The sequence below is a fragment of the Manis pentadactyla genome, chromosome 2 (genome assembly GCF_030020395.1).
Source record: "Manis pentadactyla isolate mManPen7 chromosome 2, mManPen7.hap1, whole genome shotgun sequence".
Lineage (NCBI taxonomy): Eukaryota > Metazoa > Chordata > Mammalia > Pholidota > Manidae > Manis > Manis pentadactyla.
The window spans coordinates 194655607-194678290 of NC_080020.1; the positions used below are offsets into that span (position 1 = coordinate 194655607).

Below are 22684 nucleotides of genomic sequence, written 5' to 3' on the forward strand. Positions count from 1 at the left end.
CATTAACCCCTGATCTTCCCAGTTAGATAATAAAATACCATGATCCTCCTGGCCAAAAATAAAGCTAACTACCCACCAGACAGAGATAGGCATGGATTAATCAGATAGCAAGCAGTGCATTGTTTTCCGTTTTTGGTTACATGCTTCTTAGAGAATATTGACAAACTGAAATGTGTTCTTTCCAGTTCTAAATGTCTATGAGTCTAGAAAGGCAACTAGAGAAATCTTGGCTCTTCTGACCAGAGAAGCATAGGTTCAAGAGAATATAACAGCCATCTTTAAACATTTGAAAGGTATTCTGAGTAAGCAAAAATAGCTTTTTTCTTTGTGGCTCTGAAAGACAGTACTGAAACATAGCAAGGAGAGTGTATGGAGATAGTAACACCTTTCTAATGATTAGAGATTTTTTTTTTAAAGTATCATTGATATACAATCTTATGTTGGTTTAAAATATACAACACAGTGGTTCAACAGTTACCCTATTTTTAAATCCTCACTCTTTCTAGTGTAGTCACTATCTATCAACATAGTAAGATGAACAGAATGATTAGAGCTTTGAACCATTCTAACATGAGAAGTGGTGAGTTTTTAGATCTCATTCTAAAATTCTATCTGGATAGAATTTGCACACTATCCACCAGAAATATTATGTAAGGATGTATTGGCTGGAAGTTTGGATTACATGACCTTCAACTTTATTCTTTTTTAGTTCTAAAAATGTCATTATAAATTACAGTTCCAACAGTAACTATCTGATCTACATTGGGGAACATTTTGAGAGTCTGATAAAATTATAGATCTCTCCATAGAAGTGCACAGATGTACACACACAACTTGTGTAGAATATGAAAGTTCTTGGTCCCTTTGGAGCTTACTCATAGATCCCAGGATAAGAATCTGGTCTGTAATGTAATTAATTTTGCAACTCTAAGTAAATAACTTAACCCAACTAGGCCACAGAGTCCTAGTTAAGGTATAATGATTAGGCTCTCTTTAAGGTAGATAGCTCTTTCCATTCTTAAAAAATAGAAATTTAATTTCCTGTTAGAAAGCAAGTCTTGAGTATAAGACCCATTTTCAGTAGGACCAAATGGAAATGGAGAGCACGGGTCTTCTTACAGTTCCAAAAATTGAATCCTAAAGAATAGAAGCCATAAAGCATCATTTCCCTTTTGGTTGGACATACACAAAATGTTCTCATCTCAATTTCCAATTTTTATTTTTGGCTATTTGTAATGATAAAACAAGAGCACAGAAGGTTTGTGTAGGAATTAGACCTGAGTGAAAGATGAGGAATGCATTTTGTAATAAAAGATGATTGAACGGCATGGGTGACTGGGTAGTCCATTTTACAGCTCATTAACACTGTCCTTAATTGGCAGAGATCATTGCTGATTTTATCCATGTGAAGTAATTATGCATAATACATATGCAAACATACATGTACATATAGAAATAGAAGTGATTTTCTCTATTTCTCCTCCTAAAATTGATTTAGAGATCAGTATTTCTTTACTATGGCAGTAAAGGTTTATTTTATGCTAGCCACCTGTAGTGTGGTCTGTCTTCAGTTCACACAAGACTCTTTGGTAAACTCAAAAATATTTTATAGGGGATGATTCATAGAATTAGCAAGTGTAGAGCAAAGGAATTAAATAGAAGGGATTAAGTAGAAATGTCATTAATGCTTTTGAATTCCAGTCCATCAAAGTAAAGGAGTTTTAGGAATACTGCCCCATCCTATGCCTCCCAACCACAAACTTATCTTTCTGTTGTTGTTTTCTTCCTCCTCCTTTGCCTTTCTCTTTCTCCTCCTTATCGTAAAAAAAAAAATAGTTACTTATGGCCTCCTAAGAAGTGCCTAGAGCTATAGAAAAAAAATTAAAAGGAGATACAAAGAACCATCTGTGCAGGACATCAACCCTCAAGGCATTTACTATCTAGTGGCAGACAGAGGACACCCTGAGCAAATCAACATTTATTTGTTTCTCATAAATACATGCCGATATGCCAGAAACCATTTTCCTAACAGCAGTATCAGACATTTACAAGCACCTGCTCTGTGCAAGACCTTAGGTTGGCAAATATCTATGAGCACTAGTATTGTCCAGTCTCTTGTTCAGAATGCAGATTCCTGAACACATCCCCAGTAATTCAGTAAATCCATGGCAAAGTACAATTTTAAATTGTGGTGTCATAGGAAAGTGCTGCAAGTGTCAGCAGACTGCATTTTGAAAGAAATACCTACATATGAAATGAGAACAAGAGCAACATGAGATGTGGACGTTACTCTAATGTGGCTGCTCTGTAGGTGGAGAGACAATGTCTGTACACATAGAGATGGAAAACAATACACAGTGGTTAAAATCATGTCAAATAAATGGCACAGGAAATATGAGAGTAGGGGAGTGGACAAGGGAGTCTTTATGAAAAGTTAAAATTGAGAATGTTTACTACATAGATAAATACCTTTTTATCAAGACAGATCTTTATCAACCATGGTTACTATTCATTTTATACCTTCTTTTTGGTTTTTTATCTGCATTCTCTTAATTCGTTCAGTTCACACCACAACCCCCTCTCCACTGAGATTCTAAGGTCCTGCCCCACTCTCCTTCACTGCAATACTATGAGATAAACATCGCAATTGATCTGTGTACTTTTAAGAAGCATGGAGCTCATGGAAATGAGTGGGTGGGGGATGCTGGTCACCACTTCAAGTAGCACCTCCTGTGGAACCTGTGGATCAGTGGTTATTTCTGTATCACCTGCCATAGTAATGCAAGGAAGCTTCAGATATGTGGGTTTTTGAGACCATAGGGAATGTTGTAGCAGGGAGTTAGAGTCAGAAATCAAAAAGAATACTAAAAAAACTGGCTACTTTTCCAGATTAAAAGTGCATAAGGTAGCTGTGCATCATTTCTACAGGAATAAAGAAGACATGTAACATCATGCTATTTTATTTTATCTGAGCCTATTTAACTGGAATTGCAGGGTGTTTAACTTTCTGTAAGATCTATCCAGGTGATTTGCTATGAAGGGATAAGAATTCAAGCCTAATTTGCACACTGATAAAATTCTTTGTACTTATGATTAAATATAGTACACAAAATAAACTTAGAAGTTGATAATTTGGTGGTTCAGTCTAATTGCAGAACAGTCTAATGGAAAACACATAAAAGATACATATCATAAGGTAATACGTTTGGTTGGTTTATTTTACATGTTTCTTATACCTTCCTGTCTGCAGTTTTGTGATTTCTCTTCCACACACCTTTTTCTCACATTGTTATAACCTTGCCCTTCAATATATTCACCAGTGAGGTCTCATCTCCTTGCTTCACTGTTTTAGACTATTTTTAGGTTTTCAAACTGATGGCTATACATTCTTAGTTTCTTTATGTTAGGATTTATTTTATTTGTTTTATATGTGTTATGGTGTTCCCTTCCCCACCCCTTCCTGAAGAACATGGAATACATTTCCCTGGAGCTAAAGACATGAATGAAAATGTATAAGATAAAAAACATCAGTCCACTTTCCTGTGGATTGTTACCTAGCTCCTCAAGAAGGTAGCTTGGGGATGAGTTACTTGCCTGTTGAAGGTATAACTAAATACATCAGAGGGTGGCGTTTGTGCTCCTTCTCTGTAACTCCTACATAGGAATCTACTTTGTTTCCTTGACTGACATTTAGACCTAAAGCTTTATTATTTCTCAGAAGCTCCATCATTTCTTTACCCAAGGAAATATCCACAGGCAAGACCCAAGAACAGGGGACTAAATCAAATTTCCTTGTGGATATGCAGATTAGTTCTAAATTCCCACTTTCTAGAAAGCTGTTTGTAGAAGAGCCTTCATTTCTGTTGAGTGCTAATATCTGCTTCCTTATTAATCTGTTTCCACCTATTGGTCTTTCCTCTAGTTACAAAGACAGTAAAGAATGTACCTACTTTCCTTCTATATGAAAACCCTTCAAGTATTTGAAGATATGTATAATAATTCCCTTAGTCTCTGACACTCCTGACTGGATATAGCTATTGTGAGTATCTGGTTATTCTCCTGTTTGTTAATGTATATTTTACAATGGGGCACCCAGCACATTAAACCATACCCCATATGTATCTTATGTGAAGTTCAGAAAAATGAACTGCATACCAGAATTCAGTTTATGCAAATACTTTTTTTTAACAGTTGTGTAAAACTGTTGTCTATTATTACATTTTCAGATAAAATCTCCTAGTTCTTTTATGCTAACAATTACAGAATGAGGTCTCCTTCATCCTGTGCTTAAGCTACTGATTTTTAAAAAAAATCTACCTGCAGGATTTTACATTTATGCTTGTTAATTTGTCCTGCTCTGAAGCATTTGGAAGTCTGATGAAGAGGATGCCCTGCCAGTTGGAAATGTGCTTTATGAGTTCTGCAATCATTTACAGAGTTTTCATTCCTCTATGGGCCCTCTGGAATCTTTCTAGATAATTTTTATTTGTACTTGCATGCAAAACATGCATGCAGAAGGAAAAACTAAATCCAGCTTTAATTTTTTTATCTTGGCCTTTGGAGACTATAGGAAACAACGACAAAGACATCTTTGGTAGGTGGTATACTATTAATCTTACGCCACAGTGGTTTTCTGGCTGTTCAAGTCAACAACTTGTTGCTTATATGCATTTAATCATGGTGTGGAGCCCAAGAGTGGTGGTTGAAACTCTTTAGACAGACAGGTAATTGCATGTGTACATCAAAGTTAATAGTGGTCTAGGGGGTCTCTCTTGTCCCCTCCTAGCCTGAGCTAGAAGCTCTGTCCTCTCGCTTTATCTCTAAATAAAAATCTTTCAAAAAAAAAAAGTTAATAGTGGTCTTGCAGAATGACAGAATATTAAATGCAAGGGAATTGTTTGGATCAATATTTGTTTTTAAAAACTTAATAAACTGCATTTGCCAAATAGGTGGCAAGCACCTGGTCAATATGGAAGACTGTGTGGGGTGCACTGCTGCTTTGAGATGCTCTCTGAGAATGAAACTGTATTAGCTGACATAAGAACACTCATTCAGCTCCACTTTGATTCCATCTACAGAGCTGCTTCTCTAAGTCCCCAGGTCCATATCATCCTTTCATGGACTTCAAGAGAGGACTGGGATCAGCCCAGCTCCAGATAAGGAGGCAATAAGCCCAAATACTCATTTCCTCAACTAAAACCAAACCTCCAGCTGGTTCTTTCTAGATGCACTCATGGCCTGATAGATCCTGCTGTGGAGTAGATACTCAATAAATATTTGTTAGATAAATAAATTATTGATACTTTTAATAAATGAATGAGTAAATGTATGCCAACCTGCACATACTCATACTTAGATGTATTGCCTGGAAAGATGAGTTTGTGGCTAATAAGCCAGCCCACTTCAGAGTGTGTCTTCTATAGACACTAAGTCCCTATCTCTAGGAAATGGAATTTTCTCTTCCTTTTTGCTGTCATACTTGGGGAGGGGAAAAAAGGCACTTTCCTCCAGGTCCATGACATTCTTTACTCAGAGCAATTCTCTTCTTGTTTAAATGCTTTGGATAACTTTATTTTTCAGTTGTCTTCTTTGATGGGTCCTGTATTAAATAAACAGCTTAACTTTCTAATATGCATGTGGTTCTGGAGGAACCCAAATCATATCCTACCTCTTCACAATCACAGTTCTGGGACAAATGTTACCTACTTTCCGTAAGGATAAAAATGTTTCTGCCAGAGCCCAGGGTGGCTGATTTATTCATCTAAGTAATCCTCCCTTCAAAAAATCACTTATATAGTATATATGTATTTAGCTCCTAAAAACTGATAACCTAGCTTACATTGGATTAAATAGGAAGTGCTTTATTTCAAATTTAACAAGGCATCCACAGGTAGGTGATTCAGGGCTAGTGTGACTCCTGAAGGAAAACACCCAGCATTTAGGCTCCTTCTGTCCTCGTCTCCATCCTGAGAGTGTGATTTTGACCTCATGGTCTCCCACTGGGCATCTCCCATAGGCACTGAGACTGCATTTTGGACAGGAGGAAAAAGGTTTTATGGCAAAAAGGCTGAAGGAACATACTAGTCAAGTCTGCCTTAAAAAAAATCTTTCCCACTGACTTCCATTCACATTTCCTCAAGGTCAACAAGATTAACCAAGGTTGACAAGGTTAACACAGTCACAGGGCACTCTGTGAGACAGTTTGGAAAAGCAAGTATTTTTAGAGGGGCATATTACCACTCTTTGTACCATATTCCTCCCTTTCTCCCAAAAATAATTGGTTATATTTGCCAGAGAGAAGGCAGCATAGATATTGAGTGCAAAACTAGATGTATCTGGCACAACTGCCTTTCTAGATTGATAACTTGATCTATGTGCTACAGATTGGGCCCCAAAAAACTTACAATTGAATAGTCACTGATTTTTTAAATGAGTCTTAGTATTCTTATATAAATACTTCCTAGTAAATCATGGGGAACTGTTGATTCTTTAGTACTAGATATGAGTCTTATTACAAATCATATCATTTTTTAAATTTTTATCTTGGAAATATCTGGGAATTATCTGAGAGATATTGTAACTTATTTTCTATTCTTTGACCTACCAGCAATCTAACTCTTGACTGTTTTTTTTTTTTAATTTCAAGTCCTGGAAACCTAAAGGACTCAAACTTCATTTGCCCATATTGTTTTACTGTTGGATTGAGGACTTCAGAATGGATGACAATATCCATCCCTCCAAATTCTTCTTATCTCAGCAACACTGAAGGACATCAACTTTCTATGATTATTTGATTATAATATGCAAATTTTATTCTCCTGTTTTATAGATCCATAACTCTTCTAATTCAGTTTCTATGCATAGTTTCTTATTCCCTTTAATTTTCACAAATAATTTCCTGGATTTTACAATAGATCATTCCACCAAATCTTGGAAATATTATTCCAGTTATGCATAAAACTGGAAATATCTGCTATGGTAGTATACTTGTTTTCTTGCTCCTACTGTCTTTATTGACTAGTAAAAATGCTTTAATAGCGTTACTATTTTGACAAACTAGAAAAAAAACCAAAAGCTAGACCATATAAAGGTTAAAAAAACCCTTATATGTCAGTTCAAATTCTTCCTTGTTAAGCCAAAGATTATTAGCTTGTGTAGAGGTTTAGGTCTTATTTTTTTGTTTGTTTTTTGTTTATTTATTTATTTATCAATCTACCAACAACCACTGCATCTCAGATATCTGGTAACAGTTTGAAGGGTAGGATTCAAGACAGAAGAGAACGGACAACTGAGGAATAAGTTGAAATAAATTATGAGGCTTTGTCACAACCCTATTAGCTATGAAACTTTTTGTTCTTAATTATATGACATGATTGTTTTCAACATAGAAAATGTGCAGTTCCCTTAAACATACCTAATATAAGCAAAAAAAGTTTTAAAAAATGGGCTGTGAAAACACGTTCATGATTTTCTTTCCCTTCATTTTATACATGTAACTGTTATTTGCCTTTATATTTAAGAGCATGAATTACACCTCCTTGAATGTAAATGCCTTTTAAATTGATTAGAATTTTCACATAATATTACAGAGCAGTTTTACACTGCAAATTTTCTCAAATCTTAATGTGATACTGACTGATGGCAGTGGTTACTATGCTCCTGAACAAAAGGTAAAGCAAGCATTTGCTAAAATTTACATAGTTTTCAGTTTTCTAATGTTAGCAAGTGTGAGCTGCCTCAAAACAAAATCACCTGTATTTTTTCTTAATAAAAGAGAAAAAAAACCCTTATATGTCAGTTCAAATTCTTCCTTGTTAAACTAAAGATTATTAGCTTGTGAAGAGGTTTAGGTCTTATTTTTTGTTTATTTATTTATTTATTTATTTTTCATGCTGGGTAAAGGCTTGCTTACAGCAGTACAATATATACAAGAGAGTTGCTTTAAATAAAAAGTCTCTCCTATTGATTGGCTGGTGGGGTATATGCTTGGTGGTCTCTTGAAATTTCTCTAGAGACTGTTTATGTAAATAAAAAAAATCAGTATTGCTCAAAAAAATAACTAAAACTTTAACAGTACAAAAGAGGGTATTGTCTAATCCCTCAAGTAGGAAATTGCTTTTCTTCATGATCCATTGCTTTCATACTGTTCTGGCTGCTACTGCTGAAGGAGAAAAGACCAACCTTTACTCTTCTTTTACCATGTCCGTTTTCATGCCTCTGGAATGCTTGGCTGTAAATAATAGTTGAAAAGAGGAAATTTAAATAATAATAGTAAAATACATGACTGGTAAGGTTTTCAAGTCTCAGTGGGATTACCTGTGATTATCCCAGAGCAGGAGATAATTACATGGGTACCTGAAATGAGAAATTAATACTTTGGCATGGTGTAGCAATGAAGATGTGATTTATTTGTGGCTCTTCTTTTTTATTCTACTGCAAATGTTAGGTGGAATGGGCAAGCACATGCTCCAAAACTGATGATTTTCTGATGTCGGTAGGTTTTTCTGCTGGATACTTTGAAATTTTTCTATGACAAAAGACAAATCAAAACATTTCCAATATGAAGGGATACTGATGGTGTTTGCAGATGGTCTTCCATTGGCTGTTACAGTATCCAGTTTTTACCACAGTTTAAGCTGGTGTTTGCTATATAAGGAAGGTGTTTTGTTTTAAAGCAAACCACTGTGCATTGGAATAAAGCTGTTCCATTCTCAATGTCTGGCTCCTAAATCTTGTTAATGAGTGAAATTTTGCATTGCACAGAAAATTAAAATCTTTTGCCATCCTTAAAAATTAAAACAGCAAATTCATTTTTAATTATTTAAGGGTAATGGTGGATGAGATATTTATTTCTTCTCTCCATGTGGATATAAAATATTCCCTAAAGTCTAGAAATGTTTCTTGTATCTCTGATTAGGTGCCTAAAGCAATCTGAGAATAAGCTAGTTCATTTGAAAATAACATACAAGGCAACCATCAGGTATGCATTTAAAAAATCATCAGATATGCTTTAATACCTATCAAGTGTTAAATTTTGAAGACCACAGCATATGCCTAATGAAAGCTTCATTAGGAAGCCATTAGTAGATTAATTCCACTTGCTGTGTGGTTTATTTTGTTTTGAACGCGGTAAGGTAAGTTCATTAGTTTGCAGAAGTAATGTTTTCTACTGTATCTCAATGCAACTAGGGACAATTCCACAGAGGTCTATGGATCTACTAACACCTGTCAAGATAAACACACAGTTCTCTGGGGGAATCATCTCAGCAGTAGAACAGAGAAAATCTGAGAAAAGTAATTCTTTCATGAAGGAAAAAGAAGACAGTTAAAAAAAAAACTGATAAATGATTTTCCAAAATACCCAGAGGTCATAGATTTCTTATTCGAGTATCAAAACACAGTATCTGTCTTTTAAGAATAAATGTTTGGGAGAATATAATACTCATTTTGAAATAAATAGTCTAAGAGATTTGAACTATGTGGAATAATCATGCAGTTTGAATTGAGCCAGTGTGTTTGTGACACCTATAGCTTAATCTCCCATCCACCCAAGATCCAGTATATTAGATTATAAATTCTGCTGTAGTGATATTATTTGAATGGTTATGGTTAAAATGGTGCCAGTATTTCTATTATAAAACCCTATTTTCAAGGATTTATAAGTTGGCTATAAATGTTTGCTCTGCAACTCAACCTAGCAGCAAGCATCTTTGCTTGGTGATTTTTTTTTTTTCCTTTAACATACTATGGGAAAGAAAGGCATCTGTTTATAACATAAATAGGAAAATATGACAGTGAATTCCCTTATTCTTCACAACCAATTTATTTGGCATTCAAATAAAAGTTTGGCATAAATTGCTCATGTATTTTAGGCAACAACAAAATCTAACAAAAAGCCTGCAAGGATAAATTGGAGAGAAAGTGTTTCCTTTGTCTTTTGGTTTTGGTTATTTCAGACTGTGCCATATTCAGCACAATAATAATGTGAATGCACTATTACATGTCCTGTGGTGTTTGTTTCTTTGTGTGTTCATTCGGTATTTGTGATAGTCTATACCTGAGAAAGTAGGAAATAATGGCCGAGTTCAGAAAAATTTCCAACAAAGTAAAGTTTGGTAAAGAATGAGTGGGGTATTAAGACACGGAGGAAGGAGAAAAGATCATTTTTACAGAGAGAAGAGCATGGGCAATGGCAAAGAAGAGAAAAAAGCATTTAGTGTGTAAGGGGAAGAGAGAAGTTCATGGGTCTGGATCCTAGTGTGTGCAGGAAGTGGCAAAAGGTACAGTAAAGGTAAAATGATAGAGGTATGGAGGCAAATTTTGAAGGGTTTACTCTGCCATGCAAAGCACTTGGACTTTACCTGGAAAACAGATCTTTGTAGTAGGATAGTCACACTAACTTAACTATAGTACTGACATCGAAATTCACTCTGATAGAATGTGTAATCTAATGTATTTGTTCTGAATTGAATGGGGATTAGATTATAGATCCCAGATAAACCTATTTAGAGATTCCATTCAAATTGCATGATTAAATTCCTTTTACTACATTCAATGGTGGTATGTGCTCCAAACATACATTCATAAAGATAGATCAAATTGATTTATGCAATAAGGGCTTGAGCATTCAGGAAATTCAGCTCATGGTATGTGAATGATGCCTGGTTCTGGACCTGAATATCTGTATTTACTAGGGAATTTGAAAATTATTTCCCAGTTTTTATATCACCCTAACTTTTCTTATAGTTGTTCTTCCAACTCTAGATCCATTCTCAACAATCCCATGTTTTTTTTGTCTGCAGTGATGGACAGGTATGACAGATTATGCTGGTAATATATACAGACTTATCCCAGGTTGTTGCTTTTTGTCATTGATCTTTCTTATAGTTGGTGCTGGTCAAACTTGAGGCCTGATATGCCAGGACCTGAAAGGGGCTTCTCACTTTTTTTTTGTTTTTTTGTATTTTAGTTAGTTTTTTGTTTGCTTATTTTTTATGGTGACTATTTGGATGGCCAGTATTAGGTTTAATATGGAAATAAGCAGTCTTATCAATTCTGATTAATTTTATCCATGCCATTCAAGGAGAGGAAGGAATAACCCATACAATAAAGAAGTCAATATAAATGAATGAATGAATGCATGCATGCTGATACATATATACTATGCACCAGACAGTATTCTGTTTTACATCTGTTGGCTCATTTAATCCTCACAATAAACCTACAATTGTCAACTCCTTTTACAGATGAGAAAACTGAGCTTTAGTAACCTGCATGAGACCACATGGCTAAATTAGTAAAGGCAGAACTGAACCCTGTATAGCACCTACGTTCCTGCCTCTAGCCACTGGGCCAGGCTAACCTGACTTCAAATACAGAGGATGGAAAAGAAGATAAAATAGTTTTTCTAAGAAGAATAAAAAGAATTTATAGTTACATGGTATGAGATTCTTTAAAGAATGCTTTAAAGAAGAGATCTGCGAACAGTACTATAATCTTTGTTAAGAGTACACTACTAAGGAGGCGAGGTTCCTGGTTAAAGAGCTTAATCAGAAAGTTCTTGTGTTGGTTAATAAAAGACTTTGGCATTCAAACAGAGCAGTGGTTCTGAAAATCCGGTTCCCCTGAGCCAGCGGTATGAGCATTACCTGGGAACTTGTTAAAAATGCAAAGTATCAGGCCCCTTTACAGAACAAGGGATTTAAAAGCAAAGCAATCAGTGATTAACAAGCCCTTCTAGTGATTCTCAGGCACACTAGAGTTTGAGCACCACAGATTGGAGAAACAGAGACTGAACTAAGAATTACTGTGGAGATGGCTGAACTGGACTATGGACAGAGTGAAAGAGAGTTTGAAATAGAACTCAATTAAACATCACATTATAGCTTACTATCATTATGTCTTTAGCACCTAAAATGCACATATGAATAAATGACAATAACTTATATTTTTAGTGCTTAATACATTTACAAAATGTTTCAATTCCTTACACATGGAATTATAATCATTTTATAGGTGAGGAAACTGGGACAAAGATCCATTAAACCCAATGCCACATGAATAATGATGGACTCAAATTCAAACCCGCAGTCTGTCATGTAGTTGCATGTTCTCCCATTGCATTCTGAACACAGTCAAATCAAATAGTATGGACCTATGAAAAAGGTCTGTCAACAACACAAGTTGGTTGAAATAACTATATGAACAATATAAGATGAAGATGATTGAAAAAATGGCATATTTTGTTGGTGCTCAAGCAATGCTCAGAACACTAAAGATGCAGTTATAGTGAAATTTTCTATAACTCTGCCTTAGTGTTAAGGCAACAGATTTCATGTAGGATGTTATAAATGAAATTTTTTCTTAAATAGGACAAGGGAAAAATGGGGATCATAAAGTGCTTAGGTCCTAAACACAACTAACCTTTTTTTGAGTAAATAACACGTGTGTTTGGCAAATCAAACTGAGCATCTAGGCTTTAGTTTAATTTGAATGTGTTGGTTATCATGTTGGCACATAATGGGTTCCCACTACTGCCCCTTATTCTTCGTATGGAGGTTCTAGGAAACAGCCTCATTGACTGAATTCACCAATCTGTGTCTCTGACATGATTATGGGTGGCTGGGGATGAAAGCCGTGCTTCCAGATAAGTAAACACTTTATAAATAAGCTTGACTTTTTGGTAACAGTATTACTGTGGGCCTGAAGTTTATCATCTGAATAATAAAGTGACTGCACTACAAAAGCTCCAGAAATTTTTTTTTAGCTGTGGCATTTCTTTTCTTGTTTTCTTTTGTTTACTTATTTATGTTGTTTTTGTTTTGTTTTGTATCATTCTCAGTGTTCTTACTCTTCTATTCCAATCTTCTCTCAGAAGACCCTTAGGGACCTGCAGTAACCCAGAAAGGTAGGATCAGAGGTTTATCTTTACAGCTTCACAAATGACTCCTCTTCTAGGTCTCTCCCTCTTTATTCTCAGTCCCAACTCAGAAACGCAGGTAGGTGGCTCTGTGGGGTGCTTGCCTTTTCTCTGGGCTGACATCGGTAGAAATGTAAAATACAAACCTGACATTCTCCTCATTTTTAATTTTTAAAAGATTGCTGCTGCCTGTGGGTTTTAATATACTTCCCCTCTCCTGCTTTTAGTGTCTACTTTTCTATTTAAAAAGCTTAATACTGAGCCGTAAGAATTTCCAATTAGGTTTAAGAAAAACACGAAAAGGTTGCAAGTGTCTGCCTGACAGTCATCCTGTGCCTTGAGACAGAAGGGTTCATTTTTAGAAAATGAAAAAATAATTTGAAATGACCTGTCCTTTTCCGTTTCTCGCCACATTCCCTTTTCCACTCACTCTTCTCTCTCCTTCCGTTTCCTGTGTTATTTCCCCTCAGCTTGCAAACCTATCGCCCATTTCTGAACACTGTTGTCCGGCTTAGGCTGCCTGCCGTGTTGCTCATTATAAAGCGTCAGCTGGGAATGAGCGGAAGCCAATGTTAATACGCAGCTATTAGGTTCTTTTGGTAGGTCTCAGTACTCAGCGGTGGTTAGACGCAGGTGAGGGTTAGCCTCTCTTCCAAGAGTTCCCACACATACAGGTTATAGCAAATGTACCGTGGAGACCAAATTCTGTTACAGAAAAAGAGATTTATTAATAAGTAGGCGCAAAATCTTATGGCCTGTTCTGGAAGCTTAATGAAGTTCCAGTTCTTGGCTCTTCTGGGTACCTGACAAATATCTTGCCAAAAAGCTTTTGCAAATACAGCAGGCTTTCAGTGGTGGCATCCGGCTCAACTTCTGTCAGAATTAGGTGAATAAGGTCTGTTCAGGGTCAAGGCAGCACCCACCTCATATGCTTTTGTGATATTAATGAACTAATACATTTACATCTCTGAGTTGTGCCAGTTACAAATGTGGTATTTATTACTACTGTTTTTATGGCACCATTCCTTACAGTAAAGGGTGAAAGGCTTTTAAGATTCACATACTCTATTCAAATAGAAGCATGTCTGTAAATATTTTGGCCAATCTATACATCTTAAATTTTAATGATTTCACCACAGAGAATGCATTCCAAACTTCCATTATACCAATTGACAAGCTATTTATTTCACCAATAATAACCTATTTCCAACGTATGTTAAAATTACTGAGCAAAGCCACATCATGATTGGAGATGATGATAGCTCAAGGCTTCTAGCAGCCACCTCTGGCTTCTGTAATTCTGGCTGAGATATCAGAGCATAAATTCCTGATGAGGGCAACTGACTCTCCTGGGATACAGAATAACACTAATCCACATTTGTATCACGCTGTCTATGCTGAAATATTTAAGAGTAAGTTACAGGCAGCTGAGCACCATGTCTCCTCTAAACAATACTTCACTCACATAAGAGCAATTCATCAGAGGCGGCCTCAGTTTCCTCTAGATAATGCAGTTCCAACACAAGGACTGACAAGCTGAAGAGGCATAAATAGTAAGCACAAGCTTTATCTACTTCATCCGGATTAAGCATAAGGTTGCTCACAAGACTGCTCTCCATTCTGTGGACAGTGGATTGTTCCCAGTTCTACCAAATTACAACCATTTATAACAAATATTGCAGCTTGAGTATTACAGAATCCACCTCAGAACCTCCTAGGTATTGCAAAGATGCCCTAGACATCTGCCTGAAACACAACAGCTACAATTTCTTCTTTCAGGCAGCCATAAATATGTCCTCCTTAGCTCCTGAGATTCCTGTAAAACTGAGATTTCTGGGCTATTCTTTTCCTAATCTGAACTTTATCTCTCAAAACCTGAAATAATGTAAGACAGGCAGGGGAGCCTCTTCTTCGTTGAATGCTCTTGGGAAGGATCATCAGAATCTACACTTACTCTATTATTATGGCTTTAATTTATTCAAATCAGCCACCAAAGTCCCAGCCACATCCTTCCTTATTAATCAGGAGGATAACATACACAGTCAATTCTCCTTATTCATGGCTATGAATTCACATCCTCACTAAATGTAACCCCAAATCAATACCCTTGGCACTATGATGGTCATTAACAGACATGCACAGTATGACAAAAAGTTTGAGACCCCGACACCCATGTACCCAGCTGTGGTCAGACAAGGCAACATCCTACCTTTCTGCTTCAGTTCTCATACTATAAACAAGTATCCTTTTTTGTGGTCCACTTAGTGCCACGTTTTTCACATTTTGGGGTTTTGTATTGGTAATTTTGCTGTTTAAAATGGCCCCTAAGTATAGTTTTTAAGTGCTAAGGTGTGTACGCACAAGAAAGCTGTGGTGTGCCCTATGGAGAAAATAGGCATGTTAGATGAGGTCATTCAGGCTTGAATTATAGTACTGTTGGCAATGAGTTCAATGTTAATGAATTAACAATATATGTTAAATGAGGTATCTTTAAAAAGAAAAAACATGTAAGACAAAGATATATACATTGATAATTTGATGAAAATGTTGTGACCAGAGACTTTCGGGAACCTCCACCCCCCCAGAGCAAATGTTCACTGCTCCCCAATTCAGTGTTCATAGTGACTTAGAGACCATACTACTGTGAATAATGAGAATTTAATGAGACCAACTAATGTTTTGCATAAGCTGGGCACTAGAGGGAGTACAGATGAAGTTTTGACTCCTCTCTCCTTCAAGAATCTACCATCTAGACCGGGAGGGAAGGACAGATCAAGACCGTTTATGAGGCTATTGGAGAACAACATGATGCTCTTCATTTCCTGTAGATTGAAGAGAACTGAATGAATTGTGCAGGCTTATCAGCTTGAATATATTAGACCTATATGGGGGGAGAGACATAGCCCCTTAATTGTGGGGAGTGTTTGATATATTTTAAAGCACTCTCATATTAAATATTGCATTATATCCTTCCTGCCCTGTGGGATTGTTAGGGAAGATAGGAACATGACTATTTTATAAAGGAAGCTACAGCGCCTCAGGGAGAGAGAGGCTAAGTAACTAATGGGACAGAACCAGTGAATGGCAGTGCCAGGAATGCAGCACAGGTTTCCTACCTCCTAATCCAGTGTTCTTCTCATACAAACACTATGAAATATCAAATTCAGAAGAGGAACCTAGAGTTCTAAAGCCATACTGTAAGGATGATTTTCTTCTTTTTCTTTTAAAGCTTACTTGATGGTTTAAAAATGAATATTCACAACCTTTGACTAATAAATTAAAATGTATGTGCTAAAAAGTAATAAAATGAAGAGATGATCTGGAGATATGGGTGGGAACAGTACACAGTGGAAGGTGCTGGATTTGGGATCTCTTGGTCTTTGAGCAGCTGGGGGATGTTGGGAGACATGGCATATTTAAGTTCCTTCTCTAGCATGGCTAAGCTGTTTCAATTCACACACTCCTGAAGAATTATCTTTTTAGAATCACAAACACTTTTAATAACAGGAATGTGAGATGTTGAATTGCTACAGATTTGATTTAGTGGCCTCTGGACTCTGGTTGCATGGGGAACATTAGAGTCTCAGGGTTGCCTCTTTGAATGAACAAGGAAGCAACTTACAAATCTACATGGCACTTGAATGAGTGGCTGATTTGAATCAAATCCTCCTAGAATTACTTATTTTTTTAAATAAGTGACTTTGTATTTGTATAAGGGATTATATAAACAGGGAGGAGCCTGTGAAAAGTAGTGCCTATTCAGAGTTGTTTTCCTTTGTCTTTAAGTAGGAATAAAGACAAAAAAATGCCCCACCACTAGACATGTCATTGCTTTTCTTAAATCATCTTTTGGAAACCAAGGGAGTGTTTCAATCACAGTCCCAAATCCTACCTGCTAGCCTCCATTGACTGTGGTTCTCCTTGCCAAGTCGACATGCCACCCTTGGTTTTTACTCCTGGCGCATGCTGGCTTTGCTGGTTGTGCTTCGAGGACACACAGCTTTCAGTTAAAGATGCTGCGTTTCACCAACAGAATATAATGAATAGCCTCTTTTCCTTGGGGGTACTAGATTTAGGAATTTTTGTTTCCTAATGCTATTTTGCTTATAAGACAGGATGAGAGAAAAGCAGAATTCCACCCTTATAAAAGATCATCACACAAAGAGGGGGTGAGGACTTGATAATGTGGGTGAATGTTGAAACCACTGTGGTGTTTGTGTGAAACCATCACAAGATTGTGTATCAATGATACTTTAATAATAATAATAATAATAATAAAAAGATAATCACAGCTGGGCTTCTATAGAGGTGTTGGGGGTTCTTACTGAAATCTTTGCAGTACAGGCAACCTCATTCATACAGTGCCTCTCTGCCTTCTTCCTCTGTGCTACCTGTCTCCTTTCCCCTCCTTTCTCTTTCATTCTTCCTTTTCCTGTTTCTTCCTCAGCTGCCAAATTCACTTGTCTTTTTTCCTCCTTGTGTATTTTGGTTCCCTGAATGTCCACTGCCTTATATGAGATATGATATTATAGTGAGAACGAGGACTCTTTGTTATGAGTAATATGTGTAATTAACAGATCATCAAAACTGGCGCTTGAGTAGATGGTGTCAAGCCATATTTAGCACATTGGGTTTGAACACCTGGCAGAACAAGTTTGGCCCAATAAGAAGAGCTGAATTCTTTCCCTTTTAAGAGCTCTCAAGACACTGGTTACATCTAAACCATAGGGGTAGGGGAAGAGTGCCTTTGCCGTTGTAATTCAGACGGAGGGATCACCTGGCAGAGGAGAGAGAGCTGCTTTTTAGGTGTTCCCCGCCTCGCAGTACACGTGTCGCTTTGATGTGCGGAGAATGCAGGAGGGAGGCCAGGCAGGGCGATTTCTGTGGGAAGCTAGACCAGCCTCCCTCGTTACACATAGGCTCGTCCTCTGCATTGCATCCGAGCTTCCGTGATTTGCTGTTTGGAGACTGCAGATTTGCATAGAGCCCCTTGCTTCGCCAGCGTGTGTGTTTCTTCTTTTCTTTTTTCTTTTTCTTTCTTTTTTCCCCCCACTCGTCGCTCCTGCTTTTCCTCAGCTCTCTTTCCCGGGTTCGATCCCCGCTTCCTTCTTAAGGGCGCGCTCTCCCTCTGAACCCCTCGCCGGGCGCAAGTGTCAGGAGGCGGCGGACGCGGAGATTGCCTCGGGAGCAGGCGATGCGCGCCGCTGCTCCGCGCGCTGCCCGGGGGAGGCTGGCCAGATCCGGCGAGCCGGCCGGGGCTGAATGGAGGGAAGGGGCGCCTCGATTCCATGGGGTCTGCTGCTCCCTTGAAAGGAGGTTGGGCCGGTGAAGTGGCCTCCCCAGTCCCCACACACAATGCTGAATGGATTTACCTAGTGAATTCGCGTTGGATGGCCGTCATGTAGAAGTGAGGACCCTCCGGGAGGAGCTTTAAGCAATTTCCCCGCTCCCCACCCCCCGGCACGCACTCTCGCCCGAAACTCTTTGGGAGTATCTCTCGAGAACCTGGAGCCCTGGAAATCTGGGAGCAGCCGCCCGCTCCGCGCTTGCTGTTCCCCGGGGCTGCCTTTCCGGACAAGCCCCCATCAGCTGCAATCCGCCTCGGCTATGTTTCGGATTCTTTGGGGTGCAAGGCACGGCGGACTCCAGGATCCCAAGAAGACTGTCCGAAGGAGGGAGAGGATGGGTGCCCTGGCGCGGTGAGCTGGTTGGCCCCGCAGCCCACCCTGAGCCGCCCACTTTCCGGCGTCCTCTCTCCTCCCCGCGCCCCAAACTTTGCCTCCCGCGGCGGCGGCCCCCGGGGGGGCGCCCCGCCATGTACCAGAGGATGCTCCGGTGCGGCGCCGAGCTGGGCTCGCCCGGGGGCGGCGGCGGGGTCGGCGGCGCAGGGGGGCGCCTGGCCCTGCTCTGGATAGTCCCGCTCACCCTCAGCGGCCTCCTAGGAGTGGCGTGGGGGGCGTCCAGTTTGGGAGCGCACCACATCCACCATTTCCATGGCAGCAGCAAGCATCACTCAGTGCCTATTGCAATCTACAGGTCACCGGCATCCTTGCGAGGCGGACACGGTGGGTCTGCGATGCCAAGTTCTCGCGGGTTACTCTCTTGCTCCCCGCTTTCAGCCCTGCTCTCGTTTCTCGGTCCCTAAGGCTCGGAGAAATGGGAGAGCATGAACGGGAGGTTCATTTGGGTGTGTTTGGTGGAAGCCACTTATCTCTTTGAAGACAATAGAGAGGGGATGGGGGAAGGCGTCGCGGGTGTTTGTGATGAGGGGAGGGGCGCTTCTTGTCGGGGTGCTGGGGAAGAGACGTGGGCACCTAATAAAGTACCCTCTCTGGCCGGGTCCCTGAACCCCGTGGGAAGGGGGCGTTCCTAGACAGAGGTCATTCGGTGTGGCCAGATGGGGCGCCGTGCTCAGACGAGGGACCTGAGCGCAGAGAGAGGAGGGCTCTGCAGAACCTTTTGTCTGTGCTGTGTGTGCTGCCCCACCTCCTGCCCATTTTCCCTGGCCGGGGAGAGGAGGAGGTTCCAGCCCTCACAGGCCTCCAGCGTGTGCCCCAGACTGCAGCGACAGTGGAGCATTTGGTCCCGGGACTCATTCAACAGGAGGCCAACCCCTTCTGCCCCCACCTCTTCCCTTAATTGCAGAAGGTAGTGGGGTAACCAAGACACCCTCTCCTATGCCAGCCCAGCCCCTACCAGGCTTGGAGGGCACCTGTGGACACCATCCCTTCTCTCCCACCCCATACATACATGCACTTCTTTTTCTAAGGTGATTGGGCTGAGTTCTTTTCTAAATGGAACAGAGTGAGGCTTGGCTACTCAAACATATCTCCCTGAGGATCATGTCTGAAAGCTGTTGGGATATAAGAGGTCCTGTTTCCACCTTCCTCAGAGTTCTGTGCTTCCCAAAGAGTCCAGGTGGGTCATGCTGGCTGGTCTAAGCCAAGAGGTCTGCCTGGAGGAGAAGTTAGAAGCTATTTTCATCATCCTCCACTTCCCCTACACACACCCGGGGTTCTTTTGTGAAGAGCAGATTATGGAGAAAAGCTTTGGTTGGTAGGTTCCTGCAACAGAGTGGATGAAAATGTAAGGCCAGGGTCCTCTTCAGATAAGTGTCTATTTCAGATTCCCTGATAGGCCAAGAAATAATACATCAAACTGTTTCTGTGAGTCTTTTCCCCACACTCCATCTTTCTATTCCTGCAGTGTGAAGTCTGCTACTTTAAACAGCAGAGTGAAAGTTGTGGACACTCTTTATTTTCCCTTTACCCCTTGCCTGGCAGGGCCCCTTCCTCTTTCAGACTTGGTTCAGCTTTGGATCCTGTGCCCCTCTCCCTAGCAGTTGCTGGTCATACCAGAAAGTCCCCTTTCCTCTGGGACAGGCTTCCTACCTGGGGAAGCTTCTGGTTAGATATGAGAAACGATACCTTAACCTAAATGAAGGGGAACAAATCCCCTTGGCAGCTTCTCTGTAGGACTGGTGTAGACACTCCTCTGTATGGGTCCTCAGAATCCCTCCCATCCCTTCCCCAAGGTCCCCCTCAAGGGTTCTCTCCAGGGAGCAGTGCCCAGGGTGGAGATAAGAGTGATACCCCAAACTGGGTGTCTTATCTGAGAGTAGCTGAAGCAGTAAAGAGCTTCTATTGCTCTCACTACTTGCTCACAGTATTCTAGGAGCTGGTTGCTCCTTTTCCCTGGGGGCAGTTCTCACCCCCTGCCCTCCCTTTTGTGCAGATTGTGTGAGTCCCTGGAAAGGGAAGCGAGCCATGGTGCAGGAGGGGCAGGTAGAGCATAGGTGGGTCAGGAAAGCCTGAGGAGGGTATGCCGGGGAGTTGGACAGCCTATTGGGAAGGGCTGGGCTAATAAATTTCTGTGCATGTGAATTTTGTCTTTTCTGTGGCTCTGCTTCACTCTCTGGGGCTGACATGGCTGAGTGGGGAGAGCGCCTGGGGATCTGAGGAGAAAGCCTCCAGGGGCGCTGCCGCAGGGACGGCTCTCCTCCCCCCTCACCCCTGCGGCTCCTACCCCAGCCCAGCGCCGTCTGCTGGTCTTTACAAACATATCTTTCCCTACACAATGCAGTGAAAGTCTCTGCATGCGAAGGAAGAATCAGGCATGTCCATCACTGAGAAAGAGAATGGGTAGAAGGATAGTGGAGAAAATTGTATGTGAGCAGCAGTTGGTATTATTATTTTGGTTCAGATAACTTTCTTTCCTTTGGAGGTTCTATTGTATGGTCATAATTTGTTTTTGAAACTTGCCATTCTCTTCACACACACTTTTGGAGAAAGCTTTCAGATTCTTTCTGTCTTTTTTTTTTTTTAAACCAGAGTATCAAATTTACCTGTCAATAGCCAACCTCTGCCAAAAAAAAGAGCCAGTGTGAATTTTTCATACTTCATTCCTTCCTTCCCTCAAAAACAGGGAATTAACTCTGGCTAGAGAACAGTCAAGGAACATTAAGGATGAAATAAGCCTCAGGCTGGGGGATGGAGAGATATGAGTGAGGTGGGGGCGCAGAGGGGCTGAGAGCAGGGCAGGCAGGGTGACCGCTTAAAGAAACCTAATAAGAAAGAGGTGGTGTTGGATTTGTTGGTTCAATAAACTCCCTGAATATTCAGATGATTAGACAAAGGACCCACAAGGAAATCATCTTTGAGCCCAAGATGAGATTGAAGGGAAAGCACAAAGGTGAATGGCAATAGGATAAATTCCTAGCTGAAAATCAAGGCAGGTGTAAATGAAGTTTGGTTCAAAATTTGAGACTATTACACATACACATATATAAATGAACAAATGAGCTAGCCATTTGTTTGTATTAGTTTTTTTTTTTGGAATCATAAGACATTTTTCTCCAAATAGGGAAAGCATGTGTATGTTTGAATGTGTAAAAGAAGAATCATGTGCTGTGTATTTTAGAGAATAAAACTGAGTCTATGCTTTATGTGTTGAAAACTGCTGGACTGACTATCCAGGTTCATTCTTCTTCATTTTCTCATTATGCCATGCTTCATTTGCACTATTATGAGGTGTCACTTGCAAGGATTGCAGGGTGCTGAAAGCACTCATGGCTACCCTGAGCATCTTTGTGCAAGCTGACCCAGTTGCAGAGATTATGGTGAGGATTTTTTTTTTTAAATGCACATGAGGAGCAGGTTTTGAGAACAATGCAGGATCCCGTTTTACTTTGCATATACTTGAAAATACAAATGATGAAAATTCCTCCTCAGAAAAATTATATTTTCCTAGTTAAATAAATGGAAAACTGTGTGATTCAAAATAAGAAAAAGCAAACCTGCTTGTAATAAAGGATGCTAAAGCCAGCAAGAGTTCAGAATAGACCAGTGTGCTCAGTTAGTATTGCTTTTGCGCTGTACCATATGTGCCAAGCAAGAATGATGTCAGTGCAATGCTCAGGTTCCCATCTCTACTCCTGGCTTTCCTAAGTACCTCTGCATACTTTTGAAAATTAGCTTAGAGCTTCTCAATAATTTCAGGAGAAAAGGAAGGAGAAAGCCATCATAGAACTGAGCATTCCGCTGCCAGCCATTCTCCTCTCACAAATATGAGCTCCGGAAATTATACTGCCATGATTAGTTTATACTATTAAAGGTCAAAAGGGCTTTCCCAAAAGGGAATGTTAACTGATTTTAAAAGTGAGGTTTGTAATTGAGGTGGGCCAATGCTGTTATACAAGGATAATAATTATATCTTGAATTTATAATCTCTCTTTCTGAGGCAGTTTCTTTCACATACTAAACTTCC

At 39.7% G+C, this 22684-nt stretch overlaps 1 protein-coding gene across 26 annotated transcripts in view; it reads left to right on the forward strand.

Annotated features, from left to right (window-relative positions):
• Positions 1 to 22684, forward strand: part of NRXN1 (neurexin 1) — a 1068016-nt gene that overhangs the window by 632673 nt on the left and 412659 nt on the right. For 4 of the 26 annotated variants that reach the window (XM_036925916.2, XM_036925917.2, XM_036925919.2 and 1 more), the window contains exon 1: positions 18735 to 18984. The exons of the other annotated variants lie outside the window; for them this stretch is intronic. In XM_036925916.2, the coding sequence (XP_036781811.1) occupies positions 18735 to 18984 (250 nt within the window). Of the gene's footprint in view, positions 1 to 18734; positions 18985 to 22684 lie in introns of those variants that run through there. 26 annotated transcript variants of the gene reach the window in all.